Source organism: Lissotriton helveticus, chromosome 11, assembly GCF_964261635.1.
Source record: "Lissotriton helveticus chromosome 11, aLisHel1.1, whole genome shotgun sequence".
Classification (NCBI taxonomy): domain Eukaryota; kingdom Metazoa; phylum Chordata; class Amphibia; order Caudata; family Salamandridae; genus Lissotriton; species Lissotriton helveticus.
Genome location: NC_136072.1, coordinates 62,865,803 through 62,889,959, shown reverse-complemented (window position 1 = coordinate 62,889,959; position 24,157 = coordinate 62,865,803). Strand labels below are relative to the sequence as shown.

The window sequence follows — 24,157 nt, the reverse complement described above, 5'->3', positions numbered from 1 at the left end:
GAGACTGCACAAAATGGCTGCTGGTCACTGGCCTTTTATAGAGTGGCCTGAGACCTCTGGAAGCCACTAGAGGTTTCTGGAACCTTCCTCATATTAGCCTATGGGCCTGTTCCCCTGGAATGTCCGTTATGGCAGTTGGTGGACACCATTTTAGGTTCCTGAGTGTCCCTAGATTTTCCAGGAGCTAAACTAGGCCTCACAGGGTATGAGGGAAAAATGGCGTCATAGTCAAGGAACACCTAGCCCCCTGACAGCACTGAAAAATCCTGGTGGTTATATAAAAATAAAAATAGAAACACTGGGAGGCTAAGGGGGACAAAAATAAATAATGTTGGTTAGAGTATCCCCAGATGCAGACAGGTCTAACACATCTGTTATAAAGGCATAGCAGTTGTAAAAACAAATGGTTGAAAAAAGACCCGTAGTGGCGTTTTCATTGTAGAAACTGCGTTGTTTTGGGGTTTTTAACAGATATTATTGAACATTTACTCTTGGCGTCTTACATTCAACAATGCAGCTAATGTTATATTCAAACATTATTAAAGTTCGCTCGTTCCTGTCGTCCCTTCTGTTGATAGGTCCCATGACCTGGCATTGTTGCTTGTTCCCGTTGGTATCCCCCCACCTCCCTACGAACCACCTAGATACATCAGTGATCCTCAATGAGGTATGACCTAAAGTCTGTTGTATCATTTCACCTGCCTCTTGCAAAAGGCCAAGGATGAAAAAACAAACACCTCCCCCCCTCCCCTTGTCAGACGTGTCATATATAGTAGCAGTCGGACCTTACTCGAGGAGTGTTACATGTCCTAGGTCCTTCGGTCTACCTTGCTGTTCTCTAGCCTTTCTGTCTTTATACGTATAGGGGCCTCCACCTTTCCCTCCTTTTTCTTCCCACCTCTAACCATTCTGGTTCAGAGGTAGGAATTGCGTTGTTAAGCCATTCATTATTCCTTCATACATCCCATTTGAAGGGACGCCTCTGGAAGCAGGTTGTGTCCTTGTAGCTCAAACAGAAGGTTGGATAATTGATCTCCCGTTTGGGACTTCTGGGAGTCCTAGTTTCAAGGCAAGCAGGTTATGACGTCCTTCTGCAGACATCAGGGCAGTTCTTGAGAATCGTCCACAGGTGCAGAAGTGTTCTGAAGGTGCTACATTTATACCTGATGCCAGCCTTTGTGTGGAGGAAATCTTTGGCCTACTCAGACTGGTTCTGGCCAGTCCTTCCTATAACCCTGTGTTCGGCTTCAAACTGTCCAATAAAGGCAATGTCAGGCCTGCTGTCAGGTTCCTTTGTGGGTGCTGCAGGCAAAGTCCTTTGAAGTGTAATCAGGGCAGGGCACAGCTCCTCCCCAGCATTCCAGTCAGGAAGATCCACTCCCCCCTACAACCACTCTCCTTTTGTTTCCATGTCTAGAAGGAATACACAACCCATAACTGGGAGCCATTGAAAGTAATGTGACCCTGGCAGAAAGGCACAGTTGGTTTATGAGGAAAAATGGCAACTTTCTAAAAGCAGCATTTTCAGAATAGTAACTTAAAATCTGACTTTACCATTAAAGAGTATTTTAAATTACAATTCAAAATAGTGGAAGAAACATTTCTCTCTTCTCAAACTGAAGTAATTTCTTATTAAGTGTAATTCCTACTTTCCTTCCGTCTTCCTTTTTACTTTGTCTTTCTATCCTTCTTTTTTTACTTTTTGTCTTTCTTGACTTCTTTCTCAAGGCTGAGAGGCTGGCCGCCAGTGGTAAAACAATTGGCTTTTTTTTAGGTCTATGTTAGCCAAGATCTTTTGATTTTCTGCTCAAATTATGTACATTACATATTTACTTAACAGGGTTTTCAGTCACACTTCATCCATTTGTCTGTGGTTGTATTATTCACAATTTCTTCTACCCCACTCAAGCATACATCAAGGGGCAATGCGTTAGCCCACTTCAGCCATTGGCTGACTTCATGACAAAAAATAGTTCCCTTCCATGCCCATGACTACTACGGTGATGTGTGCTTTTTTTAGACCAAAAAGTATTTTAACATTGGATTGATAAACACCCACAGCTTCATAAACAGTAAAGTTTTGCCAAAACTAAGAGAAAACAAAACCAGAATTGGGAAAAGGCTGGCAAACAATGCCAGAACTATTGGCTTTGCCACTGCTTGTTTTTACATTGCTGCAGGATTTTTTAAAATTATTTTTAAATGTTTAACACAGTCTATTGATTATAAGGGCACCAGGAGAAAAGGAGGCACAAAACCAGTAGCAAGCTCTAGGTTTGGCTGTGCCGGGCTGCAGATGTGTTGCCTCCACCATGTCTGTATTGATTTGTGGCATGCCCTCAAACCAATGATTAAGAATCTGAGTATGTTGACATGCACTGATCACCAAAGGTATGCTTTGGTTGTGTTTGGTTTCTCAGAGGATTGGATGCGTTCAGCCTCTATCTCACAAAGTGACAATTTTATCTGCACAGAATCCTTGTGCTTGATCCTAGAGCGATCAAAGGAAAAGCAAAGGGGATGATGGACGGAGTGTTTAGCAATACAAGCACCCACTCCCAGTCAACTGATCTGGGTTTAATCAATCATCATTCTTTAGCTCACTTTGCCACCCCAGTTCAGACATGGCCATATGCAAATCAGTCTGACCCTGTGCCTCATGGGAACAGTCCAGCCCGAACTGCCAAGCCATGTCTTCCCTGGACCGGAAACCAGCATCCTGTGACCGGTTTCTGGCTAATCAGCCGTCATCAGCCAGGCTGGCTTGAATCCAGTGGCAAAGTAAGCAAGGGACACACGTCTGGGCATATCCTGCCAACTTAGGGTGATGCCCCGGTTTTTATAGAGGGTCGACTGAAAATGGCAGTAGGTGCTTTTTTATGTTTTGCAAAGCAAGGATAGTCAGCAGCTGTTTCAAGAAAGCAATTTAATTAACAGACAATCTATTGGGCTTTAAAATAGCATTTTATGTATGTTCTAGCTGCCTGTTCTGCAATTCTCTGCTGATGAGCGCTATAATTCTGTGGGCTCGTTTTAAGTAAAATTGTAGTCCTTCTATTTTTGTGAAATGTACCGGTTATTTACTTTAAAATTCTTGTCACCCTAACTGGTGTGCCCACTTCTGTGATGCACATTGCCCGCCTCTAATTTTTGGTTGTGAAATGAGCGGGACGTGGCCAATGGAAATCATGGATGTCTTTTTTTTTTTTGTGCCGATTTTTATAGCGCAAACTCAACCTGAAGGTATTGGAGCGCTTTACATGAGCACCAGTTACATTATACAGGGCCACATTATTTTTGTTTTTGGTAGGCATTGGGAGATTAAATGATTTGCCCAGAATCACAGGATACTGAGCTGATGCCGAGGCTCGAACCTGGGCCCCCAGGTCCGAAGCTGGCAGCTCTGGTCACATCCTCTCCCCTGACCCACACCTGCACCGTTACCCAAGTGGGGCACAGGCAAAAAGTCCCTTTGCTGAACATACTCCAATACCTTTGGGTCGAGTTCACACTATATAAAACTGCACAAAAAAAAACGTCCTCACTATGTGCCACCAAAGCAAAGTTTGTGCGTATCGCGAGAGTGCCTTTTTAGACGGTGGCTCAGGGGATGCCAGTGACCTCATGAAGCACAGCTTTAACTGGTATGGAAAATGTCAGGGGGAGGTCTGTAAAGAAGCGTAATCTATGTAATTAAAGGCATGGCTTAAGCATGTAAACTAAATTACTAGGATTACCATAGTGGGCCACCCGATCTGGAGTTTGGTTCCATCTCTGAGCTTTCTGTTATTGTAACCAGCTATGCCCAACAACTGACAGAAACCTAAATGCAGCCTAAGCTATTCGCTTTGTCAATGCTTGTTAGCTGATGAATGAGTAATAACAATGATTTTGTTGCAAATAAAAATTATTGAAAATGTTTCAATTCTGAAATTGAGACTGCAAATTGAACATTACTAAGGCCTGTGGAAGGGGGTCTTCAGTGTCACAAGAACTCCTATTTATGTTCATTCTGTTAGACATGTACGCCCTTTTTCTCCACTTCTCAATCTTCGAATCTCAGACCTTATTCTATGTCAGGACCGGAGGTAAGAATTATGCGTTACTTACTTTTATCTCCATGCTCCAGCACAACATATATCACAAAAACTACCTTTCCCATAACACCCAGGAAAGGAAATACAATCCAATCACTTCTACCAATAAACAGTCTCTCTCTTGTCCTCATATTGGACCACTCCCCTAGTAACTTCTCCTTTCTTTCTTGCTCCGGCACCAAAAATATGAGTGTTTCTATATTCTTGTTTTCATATTGCTTGTTGGTTGTATAATTGTTGACCGATCGCACAAAAGCGAATTTTCTCCCTAACAGCAGTGTCACACCGGGAACACGCTTCATTTGATGCTACTTATTTTCTATCCCGAGACCGTAGGAACGTGGTAGGCATATTACCCTGCTGATAAAATGGAGGGCGACTACATGGAGGAGGATGGGACATACATTGTCCCATCCACACGACAATAATGGTTATGAAACGGGTGACCTTTTACTTAGTTGCTTGCTCCTGTCTCTACGACACCAGGCTCTTAGTACTCTATTATAATCCCGGTACCTGACATACATAAACTTGCCCTCAGGCAATGCTTAATTATTCTGTATAAGCTTCAGCACTTTTTTCATCCTTGGCCAACAGCCCGCTGTGCATGATCGCATTGTTTTAGAAAACATTCACTATTCTTTCCAAAATATTTATGATTGTTTTCAAAACATACTGATTCTAGAAGAAACCCTGAAGTGACCAAACTAGTATATAAGACCCTTAAATCCCCCCTGCAATTTAGAGGAGAATTCCTTCCACGTTGACACGGGGTCCTGCATGCTGAATCTTCGACCCACAGCATTTTGACATCCCTTGCGGGGTGTCCTCCTCGGAGCAGAGACGTGGTCCTTCATTCTCTACCATCAGATGAGGCGGTTGGTTCTTCCCTGGGGGATTCTTGGCTATAAACATATATACCTATACATGCTACACCTACAAATGTAGGCTAGGTGCATTTAGGAAAATTACGTGGGGCGTGCCTTATAGGAGTATACAAATGCTACTGTTGTATCTGAGCTGTATATGGTCATCTTTTTTGCACTATGGTAGAAATATATCTAATGTTTACCATATTAGTACTTGCGATTTCTTTTTTATGCTTCTGCCTTCTGATTGTCGCAGCAAATATGTTTTACACAAGACTGACCCTGGACCAATAAAAACCTATTGAATCGTCCTAATCGCCATCCTGTGTATTTTCTGATAATAAGTAAGCACAAGTGACTAAGCGAAAAGTAGTGTACTGTTTTCCTCGATCCCTGAGGAATCAGGGTTGTCATGTTCAGTGGTTGCCAGAAACTACCTACAACACTGTTCAATACAGGGGCGTGGTAGGGGCACTGTAGAGCTAGCTGGTCTAACGGCTGACATATCCTGTGGGGGTGACCGCAAGCGGTTGGGACATCAAGCCCTCAGTTTAGGTCATTCAAACCATGAAGGTCCCGGGGAATCTTAGGAACTACACAACAGCCCCTTTAAAGCACTAGCAACATTTCATGGCCACGCTCCTTATGAGACCCCACCTTTCCCATCCCACTTAAAGCACTGTGTAAGCATGGTGTGTGTGAGTAAAAGTAAACGTCAAATGGCGTGTGATGCCACTTCTGCTTCCCTTGGCATTTTGGTGAATTGATAGTAGAGTGACCAACGTTCATAGACTACACTCATCTGAGCTGGTCAAAGGTCTTCAGGCACAGCAGAGTCTAAAATTTTCAGTACATAGAAGAGCAGTCAGTGCACTTATGTACCAAAAGGCAAACACCAGCAGGCACATCCTTACTCAGGGTTTAGGAACAATGTCCTGCAGTGCTTTGTGTATATATTTGCACAATGTAATAAATAATCTCGTGTTGGTACACTCTGTAAGGGATTTGTCCCGGTCACAAGCATAAAGATCCCTGGAGGTTTAAATTGGTAACTCATCTAATCCTTTTCAGATCCAGAAGTCTGGCTGTCAGAGCAAGGCAGGGAGAGCCCGGGCACTCTCAGAGTGAACCGAGTCCAGCAAGAATCGAGAGAGAAGAGGCGGAAGCATTTAAAATAAATTCATATATCTGAAAGAACAAGAGGAGGCAAGACACAAGGAGGGATGGGCTTGACTGCAGAAGATAGAGGCGGGAGAGGGTGATGGGACGCAGAGGTACAGAGTAAGAGAGAGAAGAGTAGTCGAAGAGAGCCAAAGGGAGGAAACCGAGAAAGTGAGAGAATAGGGAGAAAGAGGGAAGAAAATACCCAGAGAGGGAGAGATTGCCTTGGAGGACGTGATGCTGCTGGTCTTTGAGATCCTAGCTGCCCTGCTGGCCTGCGTCCTCATTGCACAGTTTCTGAGACAGCAATGGATACGGAGACGGCTTCCGCCAGGGCCAACTCCTGTCCCCTTCTTTGGAAACCTGCTGGCGACAAATTTTAACCTTTATTACAACACCCTCCTACAGGTATGTCTTTAAGACTATTAAACGAGAATGTAATTTTCTTCTGTTAAAGTGTGTGTCGACATACTCACTCACGCACATCTTCCTCTGCAATCCTCAAATGACATGTTACACTACTATGCCAAAGCCTTATGCATCACACTATATATCCACTAGTTATTCCTACTGAAACACATAATTAATCATTCCCAACTGTCAGATCTCTATTGCTCTTATTCACTACTCATTGGGTGCACCTGCTGCCCTCTTCCATCTTCCCCACCTCCTAGTGCATCATCATGGACCACATCAGCAAGTCTTCCATTACCTTAGCGTCCGTTCTAAGTCCCTCGTCCTAAGTTCATCTACTAGGGACCACCCTGATCGGTCCCTCACCCATGATGCTACCGTTGGCCCCTCTTGTCGGATCCAGCGGGTGGCTATGCGTCTTTTAGCTAATGGCAACACCATTGGAGCAAATCTATGTTGCCTTCTCATTTCTATGGCTTTTGGTATGATTCCCAGTATGTAATATGTGACTGTTACATGTATGGCCGTATTTTGTTATTATCTTTAGTCTATGGGACATTCAAAGTCAGTAGTCCGCAACCTTCGCACATAGCCATATCAAGTGTGCAAACGTGACCTCGCATTCCTTGAACCTTGGGGACATAGGAGATCTATCAGGATACATTTTTGAGGGGTTCATGAAAGGCGGTGGAAGGATTGTAATGGGTCAGTTTGAACCAGGCATTGCCATGCACCCAGAACCAGTACACATGTTTCAAATTCTGTGTTCACCAGCAGCTCTTCCATGTCCACATCCCATTGATGACATGGTTTCATTGCACTCTCGTCCATCCCCTTTCAGGGCTCTATGTGTGTAAGGGTTGTATGACGGAACAAGGCAGGGAAATAGGTCGCAAGCCTTAACCACATTTTTTAACCACGCATCTTTTACAAAGTGTATGTTTTTACAACGGATGCCATTACCACTCATTGTTTTTTCATTTAAAAACAACCCCCAACTTGCCTTAAATGCGTGGTAAAGTCATTCGTAAAAACATACACATTGTAAAAACATGCATGCTTAAAAATGTGTGTTAAAGTCACAACGTGGTTAAAACCTTGTTGTAAAGGCTGTTTCCCGTGTGTGAGTAATTAGTCTACGACTCTGCTACAGCAATACATCCAGTGTTGATATAGTATATGGGGCACTCAGTCAGTAAGAAAACTTTATTTGGTTAATTACAACCTTAAAAGTATACCCTATACATAAAATTTCTATAAAAACATAAGCAAGATCATATTAACCCCTTCCATGCTCATGACGAGCTCAGCTCGTCATGCAGTACACTGCTTGTGTGCTCCTGACGAGCTGAGCTCGTCATGAACAATGGGATTGATCAAGCCTCAGCATGGAGGATTAATCCCTGTAGCATTGATGGTGTTAAAAAACGTGGCATATGTACATCACATAGAATAGCACTTTCCTTCATACTATATACAAATGTCCCCCTATGGGTGATTAAGTCAGGTAATTTTCCATCAGCATCAAATCCTTTCCAAGAGGTTCCATGCCATATCGTTAACCTTTACATGCACAGACTCATCCTGCCCCAAATGCGCAGGATACGATATTTACTCTGTACATTTAAGGAACGCCTTGACTTTGCTCATAAATTTCCCCATAGCACAAGCAATATCTAGATTTGTCATTTCAACTATAAGGCTAGCAGCTTGCAACCTATTTCTGATCCTGTATTTTTTAAATATCGGGCATAAAATCTCTTTTCGTAGATCTAAAAACATCATACAATCTAAAAAAATATGTACAATATCACAATGAGTACCTAACGCACAAGTACAGGTACCATTATTATTCAGCATAAAATGTTTAACTCCATTATTCCCATAGTAGGGGTTTATCCCCATTCGCACTTTTAGTACCTCACGTCTTAAATGGAAGCTTGGCAATCTATCTAAATAGGGATACTGTTGGTTAAGTTCCCAAGCCAGGGTCATATGCGTAACCAAAACTTTCCGCGGAGATACTCTCTGTCATATGTGTGGGACATCACAGCACCCAGTGTCCTCAGTTCATTCTTAGCTATACCTGGATGACCCAGTTGCGGGGATAGTTTTAAACCCAACACTCCATAAGCTTCACTTAGTGCGGCTCTTGTTTCTTTCGCCCAGGACAGTTCACTATCAACAATTTCGCTTTTGCACCACTGGGAAATTTTTAGGTGCTCTCCAGACCCTAGGCGCTGCCAAAAGCGAATTAGTGCCATACAGGCAGTTACTGCCCAGGAAGTAGTTCCCATCTCAAGTCTTGCAGCCTGTACCACAGAGGATTTAGGCAATGAGAACAAGTTTAAAAAAATATTTCCCTCCTCTTTATGCCACCCTTTTTTCCCACTTAAATAAAGCACTTCTGCCCCATACAGGAATTGGGGTGGGGGGGACCATTGCTAAGTAGGCTTTTATAACCGGCCTATCTGAGTTTTCTCCATAGACGCTATTGAATCTTTTTAGCCCCTTCACAGAGGCAGATGCCCTCATTTTAAGAGCCTCCAGATGGGTATACCATTAAAGGTTACTCATAAACCAGATTCCTAGGTATCTGTATTCATTCACCCTCTCGAGTAGATTTGTACCCAGACACCAAGGGAATCTAGTTTTACTCCTTCCGAAGCATAAAATGTTGGTCTTATCCATGTTCACGGTTAACTTTTTATTCCGACAATATTCGTTGAACATGTTTAATTTCCTCTGGAGACCTATCTGCGTCAGGTCCATAATCACTAAGTCATCTGCATATAATAGGCAGGAGACATGCTTACCTCCCAATTTTGGACTAGCCCCTTTAACCTCTCTTAGTTTTGCTGGTAGATCGGCCAAAAACAGAGAAAAAAGCAGTGGGGCAAGTACGCACCCCTGCCTTAAGCCATTTCCAATCTGGATCCTCCCAGACAAACCACCCTCCTCATCCAAGATTATATGGGCCCAGTTTTCAGTGTGTAAGGCTTTTATAATGGCCAAAAGGTCTCCGTGTAGATTGTATCCTTCCAAGGTTGACCATAACTGCTCCCTGCCCACAAGATCGAAAGCCGCGCGGAAGTCCACGAAGCAGCAGAATAAATTACCCCCTGTTCTATCGACTTCCGCGCGATGGCCCAGAGAGCCAACAGGGGCACTCCCTCTCGTTCACTGTGCAACAATTGTTAATTTTACATAATGTTGGAGCTGTCTCCGGTGAACCCCAAATAGAGCTTGTGTCGTTGTAAAGGTGACAAATATGTCACTTGTATATTGGTCTCCTAGAGTATGACACCCACCTTACCTCCAGAGTGCTATGGTCATATCTTTGCTAATATTACTGAACGACTGCAACCGTGTAATATCTCAAGATCTGGAGAAAAGTGGACCCCACAGCACTCTGTTCCACCTCTACTTCCCATGCATAAGCCATATGTTGTATAATGTAAGGGCAGTACTTGGGACACGCCCCCTAATCAAAATTTAATAGCAAGTTCTCCTCCCCCAATGTCTCTGTATCAATCTTTTTCCCCACCAACTGCCTTTTCACACCATTTAGCAACATGCTGCAGCTGTGCCGCCAGATAATATAATTCTAAATCTGGAGGGTGAAGGTCTACATCTTCTGTGTTCATTTTCAAAATATCCAATCTAACCCTACTTCTTCTACCAGCCCATAATGATGAGATCGGTAAACTATCGATGTCCTTGAATGCAGCACCTGGGATATCACACTATGGGTTTTGCAGTGTATAAAAAATGATATCAGGCTTATCCATCAATGAATCAAAATCCAATGCCTTTTTCTTTCACGACCAAACACACCCAGTACTATATTGCTTTCGGAGACCTCCAGTTGCCGGTGGCCCCACAGACCTTCAAATATTTGGGCATTAATGTGACCCGTTTGCAGGCGGACATGTTGGAGGGCAACCTGGGCGAGGCCATTCGGGGCATACGCTCGCAAGTAGCTTTCTGGAGCATGTTACCAATATCGGCTGTTAGACCTGGCATAATTGGCGTGATTCTCCCTTCCATTTTTGACGGATTGCCTCCTCTGTTTTGATATGTTTTTGCTGGTTTTATGCTTTGGGCAGTGTGCCACTGCTAATCAGTGCCACAGTGCAAGTGCTCCCTATGTTAAATGAATGTACTAATTGGATTCCATGATTGGGTTATTTGATTTATCTGTCAGCCCCTAGTACAGTGCACCACGTGTGCCCAGGGCTTGTAAATCAAATGCTGCTGGTGGGCTTGCAGCATTGGTTGTGCCACCCACAGAAGCAGCTCTTAAAACGTGTCTCAGGCCTGCCATTGCAAGGGCTGTGTGCAGTCTAGCACTGCCATGTCGACTTGGCCAAGTGCACCCACTTGCCAGGCCCCAAAACTTCCCTTTGCTTCATATTAGACACCCCTATGATAGGCCCAAGGGCAGGGTGCATTGTGAGTATAAGGTAGAACATGCTCGGATGTGTGTAGCATGTTCTAATGGTGAATTACAGCCATTTTTGTTTTTCACTATTGAAGCCTACCTCTTCTCATAGGCCAGAATGGGCAGTTAGATTATTACATTCTTATAATCCTTACTGACTCAGGGTACATGGTAGAATTTAGTATGCCTGAACTCAGAATAATAAAATACATCTTTTAGTAAAGTCGGTTTTAATATTCTGTGTTTGAAAATACCACTTAATAGAAAGTAGGTATATTCTTGCCTAACTATCCAGGCCTGCCTCTGCTGGGTGTGTATTCCTTGTCTGGGTTTGTGAGTGACAGGGCTGGGGGATTCCAGGAGACAGGCTGGGGCAGCCCAGTGGTGAATAGAGAGATCTGCATCTAGATGGGAGGGAGGAGTTGCACCTGGGACCTGAATAGGGCTGGGCCTTCCTTCTACAATGCTGGCTCCACCCCCTGTGGCTTGTCTGATGTGTCTGCCCTGCACTGTGAAAGTAGAGAAAGAATCATGTCAACAAAGTGCTCCAGAGCTGTGCCTTCCCTCCCCTGTGCTGGCTCCACCTCCTGTGGGGCGGCTGATGTCTCTGCCCTGCACAGTGAATAGACGGAAGGAGTCATGTACACAAAGTGCTCAGGAACTGGTTTGGTACTAGGCAGAGGCCTCTCTGCCTTCAGAGAACAAAGGTTTTTGGGTATAAATATTGGGACACTGATCCCAAGAAATGAGATCACTTCTGGACAAGAAACCATTCTGCCAAGGAGAACCGCCAAGGAGGCTGCAGGAGTTGTATTGCCCCTCTGCTAATGTGCTGTTTGCTGGGTTGGCCTGCAGTGGTTGCTTCATTGCCAAGGGAAAGGAGAAGGAACTTGTAAGGACTTTCATCTACAGAATATTCTCCAAGGGCTTGAACTGTGCTTGCCTCCTACTGAAGTCTCAGGGACAAAAGACTTCACCTCCAGCTCCCTCCTGAATTTCCTTGCTGGGAATTCTGACTCCAGACACTTGCGTGCCACTGGGAGCTGGAAGCGCGACGCATCGAGAAGAAGCGTGTCGCCGCCGCAGCTGAAATCATCGCAATGACGGAGAAGCGAGCCTTCGCCGCATCTCCCTGGAAGCGTGTGTTCATCGAAGCTGCCCTGTCGCATTACCGGAGAAGCGTGACGCCATCGGGAGAGTCGCCATCGCATCACCGGAGAAACCGCGACATGCATGGCCTGTTGCGGCTCCAAAGTACAGAGTCGTAGCAAGGATGCCAGGGCATCATCGCATTGTCATCGCATCGCCGCATCAAGGGCGCCATCTTCTCGGATCGCAACTGGATCGTCGCATTGCATCAAAGCGCCATCTTGTGCACCGCAACGGGCCCGCAGGCTGAGAATCTACGCATCACCTCCGCACCGGTAAGGCTCACGACGAGTCCCCTACTCTGCGCAAGCATTGAGGAAGGACGCAACCGTTCCCCAGGGTCACGGAACCGACGCATCTCCCCTTTTGCGAGCCTTTTGTTCACTTTGCGTTATGCATCCAGGTACTTTGTTGAGAACTTTGTCGCATTTACCAACAACTTGAACTAAGAGACTTTAATCATCTTTTAAGTAACCTTAAGTGTAGTATTGTGGATTTTTTTCGTTTGTGGTCTTGTGTTTAAGTCTATATAAAGAATACTTATTTTTATAAAACCTGTGTTGTGCCCATCTGTAGTGTTTTCACCGTATTACTGTGTATATATCACAAATGCTTAACACACTGCCTCTGAGATAAGCCTGTCTGCTCGTGCCAAGCTACCAAGGGGGTGAGCAGGGGTTATTAAGGTGTGTATCCTGACTTAGAAGTAAGGGTCCCTATTTGGACAAAGGTGAATAGCATTGCCAACTGATGACCCCTAGATCTAACATCGGCTATAGGACGTGTGGCTTTGTCCAAGATGGTGGTCCTTCCCCACTCCATGATTTCCTACTGCCCCACGGTAGGCCACACCAGGCGCTGCCGGGCCTCCTTCAGATGGCACTGCAGTGCTGGGGGAGGGTGCAGCGATACACCTCTAAAGGCAGTAGATATGCTGCGAATATTCCATTGGTGGGAATACCATTGGCAAGCGGCACACTAACACGAAGGGTACTTGGACCCTGGACGGACGTAGGCGTGGACACCATTGATAATTTGTTTGGGAGCAGGACACTTATGGACCACAACACTTTCATATGAGCCACAGGAGCTCCGACCACACTCTACATGACACACGCCGCACTACTGCACTAAATTAAACGACAATGGGCCCCACAGCGGGAGGAACCCCAGACAAATGAGCATGTTAAATGTCTGTATTACATGGGACGCGGCAGTCACCTTATTAAATGGCTATACCTCAGGATACGGACAAATGCCCAAATCCCGCTGGATGCTATGCGAGCACAGTGGACGGCAGATATGGGATGGGACTTGAGGGACAGAGAATTGGGGACATATTGGAATACCCATGAAAAATACCGCACAATGCCAAATTCAAGTTTATCCTATGTATGTTTCTACACAGAGCTTAGTTGACGCCGCAAAGGCTGATTAGAATGTACCTGGAAACGGCACACTACTGCCCCCGATGCAAATTGCCTGAAGCAGATCTCCTTCATATGGTGTGGACGTGTGGAGGGAGGTTACACGAGTGCTAGGGGACATAACACGCCTGCCCATGGGGAACGCGGCTCGAGAATGTATATTCGGTATTTGCAAACTGACGAAGACACAAAAGGTTCAACTTTGCTTTCTAGACCTGCCGCATATAGTTGCAAAAAGGGCCATCACCATGCGACGGAAGCCAGCCAGAGCCCCCAACCCAAGGTATGTGGCAAACTGAAAGGCTTCGATGGGCGGGAGCCGGAAGCACGGCGCTGCGTAGAGAGGAAGCCCGTGGTGTCAGGAAGCAGCCAATCTCCTTGGACTGGGACACAATGGTGGAAGCATATAGAAACATCAATGTGGATGCTGCTTCAGGCGTTCCAAACACTCAATAGTAACTGCAATCACACACTAATGTGCGTGTCAACCCCTGTAGGTACTAGATGAAGCGGTGGGATCTGACATTAGACACAGTACAATCCAACTAACAGGAGTCGTTCAATAGATTTATAAGTTACATAGTCAGTGTCGGGAGGGGGGCGGGTGTTAGCAGGGAGGAGGGTGGGGTTATTGGGTTTTCATTTGTCAGGAATATTCTGATGCATGTGCTGTACAGCCTGAAGGGAGAATTTAATGCACAGAAATACATGTTAGTGGGAATTCCTGAGATGATAACGAGAATGGCTAAATAACATACTGGAGGCAGGCCTTATACGGCACAGAAACAATGTGATGTACACGGAGTCATGCACAATTTAATTGTTTTATTGTATGGTAAACAGCGAAAAGAAAACCCAATAAAGTTTGTTTCCCAAAAATATTTTAAAGGTGCTTGAAGCATCTACTTTCGTAAGTGGGCAAATCTGTAGTTTGCTCTTCTCATGAGTTTTGTGAAACACAAGTATCATTTTTATTTTTTGACAATAAAATCTCAAGAATTTACTCAGAGGTTTTTAAAGAAAAACATTCCCATACTCAGTGCTATTAATCTATTTAGGCAGATTACACACCTCACCTCTGATTTAGATCAAATTTGGCCTCTGACAGGGGGAATCTTTTTGAAAGATTTAAAATACAGTGTGAGCCTAGGTGTCCCCTGATTGCCCATGTGGTTGGATGAAATAACAATTGTTGTAATTCAAAATACTTATATTCAGAGTTTTAGCAAAACTTTAGAATCTGGTTATATTCCCTCCTTGTTCAAGATGTGTGCAGTGAAGCCACTCTTAAAAAAGACCTGTTTTAGGTCCTAAAAATTTAGCCAAAACAGTCTCATTTCATTACTCCCGTAACTTCATAAGAATTTGGTGTTTGCTTGACTTTCAGGTTACGTCAACTCCCAGCCGAAGAGACTTTAGCTGGTACAAAATGAAAGTCCCCAGAGGGTCACATATTCAGAATCCTCTTAAAAAGCTTTAATGGGGGAGGAGCCAAGCTCGCGTCCGAGATGGCCGCGTTTTAGCTCGGCTCCGTTCACTCTCCTGTCTGCAACAAATATCCTGTACTTTATCCTGCCCCGGGAAGTATTCCACGATGTGCAGTGGAACGACGATAACTCACAGGCACTTACCGTTTGCTCCGGTGATTCCTGGGTGTCACGGATCCTGAGTTACGCCCCTGTCTGCTTCGGGGCCTCCGGAGCGGCCGGGCCTGGCACTCCTTGGCGGCGCCCGGGCTGGACGGGGCGCAGTGGCCGGCCCTTGGTGGTGGTGTGGAGTCGGTCGGAGGGGCCGATGTGCTAATAGACCGATTGCGGCCTCCCGGTCCTGGCCCGGCGGTCCTGCGGCCTGGTGTTGGGGAGCTGACTTCCATGGACGGGGTTAACCGTACATCTGGCTCGTCTCCCCTTTGTTCTCCGGCCCGGCCATTTTGAGTTCCTCCGCCCGGACTCGGAGAACGGTGCCGGCGGCGTGTGGGGTGCCAGCGCATCGCCTTCTTCTGGTGGCTCCCCTTCCTGCCCTGGTGGCACCTCCGCTGGTGGTTGCCGGTATCCTGTTTTGCCCCGCTGATATCCGGGCGGGGGTCGGTGTTCGCAGCGGCCCCGCCGGGCTTCTAAGATGGCGGCCGGCCCCGTGACTCTCGGCCTTGCGGGGACCGGCGATGCGGGTCCGCAGCGCGGCACGTTTGCTGAATACTGTAAAGGTGAGCCTACGCTTGGCGACATCCTCGCCGCCCTGCGCTCCTGGGGGGCACCCATGACCGCACCGACCGCTATCCTGGAGAGGGGTCCCTTTGTTGGGCCTGCCGGACCCCCCTCGGTTTGTGCGGCTTCATCTCTGTTGTGTGCTGCTGGAACTTTCCTTGGGGTCGTGGCCCTGGAGGCTGCTGTTGGTGTGGATGTACGGGAGTCCGCTGCCCTTCTTCGTCCTGTGCCTCCTTCTATTCCGGAGGTTCCCCGGCTGGATCCCGTCTGGACCGACCTCGATGGTTCTCTTTTTCCTCTTTTGCCTCACATGGCCAAACGAAGATCCTGTGACGGCGCCGCTGGACCGGCTTTCTCCGTATTCTCATCGGAACTTTGCCTGCTTTGCCTGAAGTGGTTATTGTACTTTCTGGATCATCCGGGTCGCGATCGCTATAACTTGAGTGTATTTTTGATTCGACTCCCTGTTATTCACCTCCGGTTCCATGTGATCTGGTTCCTGGTGCGTTGGACGACTACAGTTTGTGAAAAACGAGGACAGGGTTGAGCTGATCTTACCTCTGTGGACTGTTATTTTGTGGTATGGTTTGGATGATCCGTTCATTATTGTATGATTATGTTTGATACGTCTTTACGTTCCTGGAGCTTATCCGTTTGTTTATTATCTTCCCGTGGGCTCTGAGTATTTTCGGGCGGGGGGGTGGGAGCCGAAGGGGTTTTGATTATGTGGCTCCTCTCCCGCTGTTTTTCCCTGTTTTCCCTTCCCCCCCTTTTTAATCTAAGTGATTCTTTCTTTCTTATATTTCTCTATATTTCGGGTTCTAATTAGGGCGACAGGCACGCTGCTGGGGGGTAGGCCATAGCCTTCTGCAGGGGTGCAGGGTGGGCTGTGCGGGGTGGTGGGGGGGTCTGTTTATTGTATCTTTCCCTGTTCCTCTTTTTGGTTCTATGGCTCTTATGTATCCCCTAATTTCGTGGCGCGGTGTCGGCACGTAGCCCCCCGGGGTGTTTGTGCGGGCATGGGCCTTTTGGTATGTCTCCTGTCACGGTCTACTACGCATTTATTTCTCCTGTTGCCACTGGTTCCATGTGCCGAATTAGTGTTGGGTGCTTTGTTAGCCGTGGGGGGCGTGCACTGACGCTGCGCCCTCACTTTCCCCCTCCCCTTTTTTGATGTCCTCTTCTTCCCTTTGTTTTCCCTTTCCCCCCCCCCATTTTCTTTTCCTCCCTTGGGTTGTTGTAACGGAGGGCTTTTAGTTTTGTAAGCGTATTTTTCGCTGTTTTATTATTATGTGCTCTGGTAGTGGTGGGTGGGTGATGAGCAGCGATTGTGATTGTTCTGATGTGGGACTCACGTTCTGCCTTTGCCAAAATGTACTGTTCTTTTGGTCTTTTCCTGTATTCGAGACTTCGGCTTGCTCACGGCCCACCACGGCCCTCTGGACTTTACAGATTGTCATTATCCTGTGACACCCTTTTTTCTATTATAAAATTAACCTATTTTTATCCTGTCCGTGATGGCGACTTAAAGACTTGTTGCCTTTGCCTTTCATATGAGCTATTTAGAAATCCTGTTGTCTCTCCTGTATTGCCTCGTATGTCTCTTTATTGTGGTGGCCGGCCCGGTGGGTTGTAGGCCCGTATCTGTGAGCGCCTTCTGTATAATAAAGGTTTTAAAAAAAAAAAAAAAAGCTTTAATGGCTGCAGATTAAAGAGAAGATACAGGTTAAAGGCCTCTTTGTGGCCCATAAAGTCTTTTATCAGACTGTACCTTTGTATTTGTCCAAGAGGCTCACTCTGAATTATCCTGCTGGAACTTTCCGCTGCTCTGGTGCCGAACCTGGGGTCATATTTACAAGGGCATTGCGCCACAGCAACGTCACGTTTAATGACATTCCTGTGGCACAATGCCCTGTTCCATATTTACAAAGTGGCGTTAAGCCACTTTTTGTAGCTTAATGCCGCTCTGTCTCTGTAAATATGCTACCTTTTCACAAAGTTATCTGCATGAAAGGGTCGTGCAATGGGTGTTGCTGTGGGTGATCCACCGCATCACCCATTGCTTTTTGAGGCTGCCCAGATTTACAAAGAGTTGTAAATCTGCGGCAGCACCAAACACTAACCCCATGCATGAACATGTGTTAGAATGGCGCACGAGGAGAAATGCTTTTATTTCTCCTAGTTTTTGTTATTTTTTATGTGTACTGCATTCTGTAGCACACATAGAAAAAGCAAAAAGCAATTAATGATAGTTTATATGCATTAAGGTGTCTTTTCCTGCACATAAAAAATCATTAAATAATGACGATTTGCTACATCTGTGTGTGCTGCACAATGCTTTTTTATGTGCAGGAAGGGACACCTTCAATCAATTGGCACTATGGTGCAAGGGGGCCTGCATTAGCTCTTTGCAGCTAAATTTAGCACCTGCGCAAGGGAAAACACAGGAATGCGCCGTATTGTTGTACAATCTGGTCTCTCAAACATCTTCTCAAACTTCGGCAAAAACACTTGGCATAATAATTTGGGCAAGGATTTTCAACGATAAATAAGGAGTTGCCCAGGCAAGAGCTGCATCAGTCAAGGAACCAATCAAATATCCCACTTTGGATTGCTGAGAGGACAATTGTCCAGGTCAAAAGGCAAAATAAACCACCAGGTCATCCAAAACATACTTTAACCTCATAGGATCTCCAGAATACTTTTGGGCAGATTTACAAGCCCACTGCACCACCACTACGTCACTTTTCGTGACGTATTGGTGGCGCAGGGGGCTCCTCCATGTTTACAAGGAGAGGAAACGCCACCCTGCGTGACTTTTCCTTTCCTCATAAATATGGCCCCTTCACACGCAACACTGTGCGTGGAAGGGGCGTTCCATGGGTGTTGCTGTGGGTGTTCCCACGCAACACCCATGGAACAAGACACATCTCCAGATTTACAAGAAATCATAAATCTGGAGATGCGTGTGAATGCTACGCCACCCTAGAGGTGGCGTAGCGAGGCGCAACGAAGAGAAATGTGTTCATATCTCCTCGGTTTTTCCTCTTTCAATGTGTGCTGCATTCTACAGCACACATTGAAAGAGGAAACAGCCACCTTCCTGCACAAAAACAATCTCCCCACGACGCAGGCATCCTTGCACCATGGTGCAAGGATGCCTGCGCCGGCGCATGGCTGCAGTTTGTGCGCCAGTGCAGGGGAAGCACAGAGATGTGACATATTCTTGTAAATATGTCGCATCTCTGTGCTTTCCAAACTAACGCAGCACGGCGCAGCAAAATTACTTGCTGCACCGTGCTGCGTTACTTTGTTGTAAATATACCCCTTTGATTTGAAGGGGCTGATTAGACCTTGAATAAATAGCTTGATAAAGTATAGCAGTCTTGAACCTCAATTAGTCCAATTGCAGGGTTTGTTGCAGGAGGACAGTGGCCAAGTCAACAGCAGGATCCATGCCCGAAACTGTTGAAAGTGTTTGGCATTGCAACCTGTTCTGGACTGAGCATTACCATCAATCCAGAACTGAGACTTCCTTCACCCAAGGTAAGGGCTTCTGTTGACAGAAGCTACAACGTCACCGCACACTGCAATATATGGAATGCAAGTTTCCCCAAGAAGTTGCAACCTTCTCTGGTGTAAAAGGCCAAAGGGGCAAAAGAAATCTCTCTGCTGATGAATTCTTCAGAGGGTTGGAGAAAACCAGAATCAGGTATCCAGGTGAGGATCCGATCAGGTGATCCCAAGAACTGCAGAACTCACTACATGTTTCCCTTAACTGAATAGGTTACAGGTTCAGTACTTCATTTTTAGTGTGCTCAAACACAGTTCTAGTTAGTCCAGTGCTTGCCATTAGAACCCTGCCCCACTTTCCAGGATGACAAAATTTGACGACTAACCGAGCTTTAAAGGACATGAGAAGGGGGCTATGTTTTAAGGTAATAGTAGACATGCTTTCAACATGCTGTGAATTACCAAAATAACATACTCTTTACAATTGTTTGCGTTTCTCTCTAACAGAAATTATTGGTAAATATCACAACCATGACTTAGTCCTTCGATATGTGTTTATCAGACTGCAGCCAAGATACCGAACTGCTCATAAAAGTGGCAGATGGTAAATTGTACTGGAGCTGGAACATGTTTTACAGTGGAGTCCTTGCCTGTGACATCTGTCATAAGGCTTCTGAAAAATCTTGGTATTGATTCCAGCAATTATAGCAAATATGCAAAACCCCTTCTGCAGCAGAGTATATGGTAAGGCCTCATTTCCATTTTTATGTTATAAGGAGGTCCTATGGTGCATTTGAAACACTATATATATATATATATATATATATATATATATATATATATATATACATATACATATATATATATATACACATATATATACATATGGCTCCATTGCAGCAACTCACCTCCCGTAAGCGCGCCATTGCCTGCCCGAACTGAGCCTTCTTTGTTGACCGCGCAAGCGAACAAGGGCAGACAGGTGACGCCGAAGACCGTCTTAGGCAGGGTTCCCGGACAAACTTGAAAATGGTTTAGGTCTGGGGCGCAACGGACCTTACATTCAGCACATCTTACAATCACCCAATGGAGGGAAAAAAAAAAAGGAATAAACATGATGGAAACCGCAAGTACCAGAAGACCTTGCAACCTACCATGGACGCCCATTAGGGGGCGATCAAATGTGTAAAAGAGACATTGCAGGTGTTTCCAATCATTCCTGTGCTATGTGAGAGGCGTACCTTTGAAAAAGTTCAAGGCTGAACGAAACATGTCAGGACTGCCGTCTGTCTCATAATAAAAGGAATGTAAGCTTCGTTGTGGTGTGCGGCTGATCTTTCCTCTGCAAGGGGATTGTTTGGTGAAATATTCGACGATGTGGCTCCATCGCAGCAACGCACCTCCCGTGAGCGCGCCATTGCCTGCCCGAACTGAGCCTTCTTTGTTGACCGCGCAAGCGAACAGGGGCAGACAGGTGACGCCGAAGACCGTCTTTGGCAGGGTTCCCGGACAAACTTGAAAATGGTTTAGGTCTGGGGCGCAACGGACCTTACATTCAGCACATCTTACAATCACCCAATGGAGGGTAAAAAAAATAGGAATAAACATGATGGAAACCGCAAGTACCAGAAGACCTTGCAACCTACCATGGACGCCCATTAGGGGGCGATCAAATGTGTAAAAGAGACATTGCAGGTGTTTCCAATCATCCCTGTGCTATGTGAGAGGCGTACCTTTGAAAAAGTTCAAGGCTGAACGAAACATGTCAGGACTGCCGTCTGTCTCATAATAAAAGGAATGTAAGCTTTGTTGTGGTGTGCGGCTGATCTTTCCTCTGCAAGGGGATTGTTTGGTGAAATATTCGACGATGTGGCTCCATCGCAGCAACGCACCTCCCGTAAGCGCGCCATTGCCTGCCCGAACTGAGCCTTCTTTGTTGACCGCACAAGCGAACAAGGGCAGACAGGTGACGCTGAAGACCGTCTTTGGCAGGGTTCCCGGACAAACTTGAAAATGGTTTAGGTCTGGGGCGCAACGGACCTTACATTCAGCACATCTTACAATCACCCAATGGAGGGTAAAAAAATAGGAATAAACATGATGGAAACCGCAAGTACCAGAAGACCTTGCAACCTACCATGGATGCCCATTAGGGGGCGATCAAATGTGTAAAAGAGACATTGCAGGTGTTTCCAATCATCCCTGTGCTATGTGAGAGGCGTACCTTTGAAAAAGTTCAAGGCTGAACGAAACATGTCAGGACTGCCGTCTGTCTCATAATAAAAGGAATGTAAGCTTCGTTGTGGTGTGCGGCTGATCTTTCCTCTGCAAGGGGATTGTTTGGTGAAATATATATATATATATATATATATTCCAGCATAAGTTTTGGCGCCAAGCTGTAGTGGCCTCTTGCAGCGGCGGGCCAAGGACGGGATCGCCAATCCCTTCACATACCAACACACTCGTTCACGATTCACAAGAACGGAGTCCAGGCCACCATTAGTTTTCAAATTCCGGATTTAATCACAGCCTTACTCGACGCGTTTCGGGAATTGCCTTCCCTTTCTCACGAGTGAATTTAACACAAATTTAACACAAAATCATCCTGTGACAAAATGGGCGTGATTTAACAATATACAAACAAAGCACTTTAATTGCGCTCTTGTTTAAATTGTAACACTATCAACAAAACTGCAATGTTAGTTTTTATTATGGATTGTGGCTTCCTTTTCTGAACATTTTCTGTACTTGAAAGTCGATACAAATGTTTATTTGGAAACATTGTTTTCACCTTGCAGACATAGCAGTAACTTGGTTATTTTCTTTATGTCTATGATCACGTGTGATACTAGTAAAAAAGTTTTTGACTTTAAATGAATGTTGGTACCGGCGAGCTCTACCCGTGAGCAAGAGATCGGCGGATCTTGAAACGCGTTGGGTGTTTTCTCTGCTGAATAAACTGACTGCACCGTACTATAATTGGGCTCCGACTCTGGCTTTTTCCGTGGAAGGATTGTGACCAGGAGTGTGTCTATATATATATATATATTACCTACTGGCAGTTGCCAGTAGGTAGCTATAGTAAGGACCTTGTTACATAGGAAATCCGCAACATTCTATTGGGAATAACTTTGGCGCCGGTTGAGGAATTTGCTTGTAATTTTCCAAAATTTTGTCCAGCTCCGCTGCGCTCCTTCCCTGAAAGTCTTGGGTAGATTTGTCAAGCGGGGGCCGAGAAAAAAGGGGGTCCCAAAACGTGTTTTCCCCATGTTAATTTCCATAGGACCTTTAGACACGGCTACAGCCGAACCGCTGAACGGAATTACACCAAACGTGGCAAAATGGTAGAGTCTGGTACGCAGATCACGCTTTTGGCTAAATAGTGTAAATCCCTCCAGTAGTTCCTGAGAAAATTAAAATTGAAATCAATTATATATCTATAAGCGCGCACCGTGCGCGCACCTTGCCGTGCACGAGCTTCATGCTGATTGGCTGCCACTGTCTGTCAACACTCCAAAACAGAAATGGATGGCAGCCATCTTGTGCCTCAGTAGACTGAGGCACAAGAAAGCAGAAAAAAAAGTGTAGAACTCAAAAAGGGGGCAGGGTAGAAGCACCCCGACCCCCTAGTCCTGCTCAGAGGGTCTCACAGGGACCACCAAAGCGGGAAAAAAAAATCGAAAAATCGCGGGGTGCGCGCACGGTGCGCGCACCCCATGATTCCCCTCCCAAAAAATGTTTGGAGTTCTAAAACTTCTCGAGAACAAGCTGCATGCTCATTGCCTTTCAACACTTCAAACCAGGAAGTGTTGGCAGCCATCTTGTGCTCGGTAGACTGAGGAAAGCAGAAAAACAAATCTGTAGAACACAAGAAGGGGATAGGGTAGAAGCACCCTGACCCCCTAGGCCTGCTCATGGGATCCCACAAGTACCCCCAAGGCCAAAAATGTTTTTTTTTAAAACCCCGGTATGTTTATTTAAAAATTACCCCCCAGGGGGACCAAATTGTGGGGGCATAGTGATAAAGAAGTGTAGGGGGTGCCCAATCCCCCCCACACTGTCCCGGGGACCGCCGCCCTCCGAGGCAAAGCAACGCAGCCCCCTGGCGCATCCTGGAGACTCCTGGTGGGCTATTTGCCACCCAGGGAATTAGTTCCCCCTCTGCAAACGCGCCCGTGGGCTGCGCTGCAGAGAGGTGTAAAAAAGGGTGTGGCCTCATTACACCTCTCTGCAATGCAGCCCCCTGGGAAATACTGGAGGTTCCTGGTGGGCTAGTTGGCCCCCAGGGACCCCCAGTATGCAAGGGGAATTAGTTCCTCCTCTGCAAATGTGCCAGGGGGCTCCGTTGGTCACTTTTGTGACACAGCGGCGGTGCAAAAGATGCACCATGGTGCATGTTATTTACAACGTGACGCATCTGGGAGATGCGTCACGTTGTAAAGCCCTGTGCTTTAAGGAGGCATTATGGTGCAGGGGGGGCGTTCCTGCGCAGGAACGCCTGCTAAAAGTGGCTAAGTGAAATCTACAAGATTTCACTCAATCACTTTTAGGCCAATGCTATGTCAAAACCCTGCGTCTGATTGAAGCAGGCATAAGGCTTGACACAGCATTAGTTGAATGGGCCCCCCCAGGGGCATTGCAGGAGCTGCATCGCGCATGCGACGCAACTCTAGCAATGCGACATCTTTACGGTACAGATGCGTCACTATACTTCCTTTACCTCACTCATTTGCTCAGTCCCTTACTCCATTTTTGTCATTCGTTTCAGCTAGCCATTTATACACTACACATTCATTCAAAAGAAAGATGACACAGTGCATAAGAAATAGAGCTCTTTTTTGAAAAATGAGTTAGTTCTGAAAAGAACTTTTTTTCTTTT

General features: G+C 45.9%; 1 protein-coding gene across 1 annotated transcript in view; it reads left to right on the top strand.

The window, feature by feature from the left end:
* Positions 1 to 5,338: 5,338 nt before the first annotated feature.
* LOC144791189 (cytochrome P450 2J6-like) overlaps positions 5,339 to 24,157 on the top strand; it is a 175,707-nt gene continuing 156,888 nt past the window's right edge. The window contains exon 1 of the mRNA XM_078665833.1: positions 5,339 to 6,535. Coding sequence (XP_078521959.1) covers positions 6,365 to 6,535 — 171 coding nt within the window. The 5' untranslated portion in view covers positions 5,339 to 6,364. The remainder of the gene's footprint in view (positions 6,536 to 24,157) is intronic.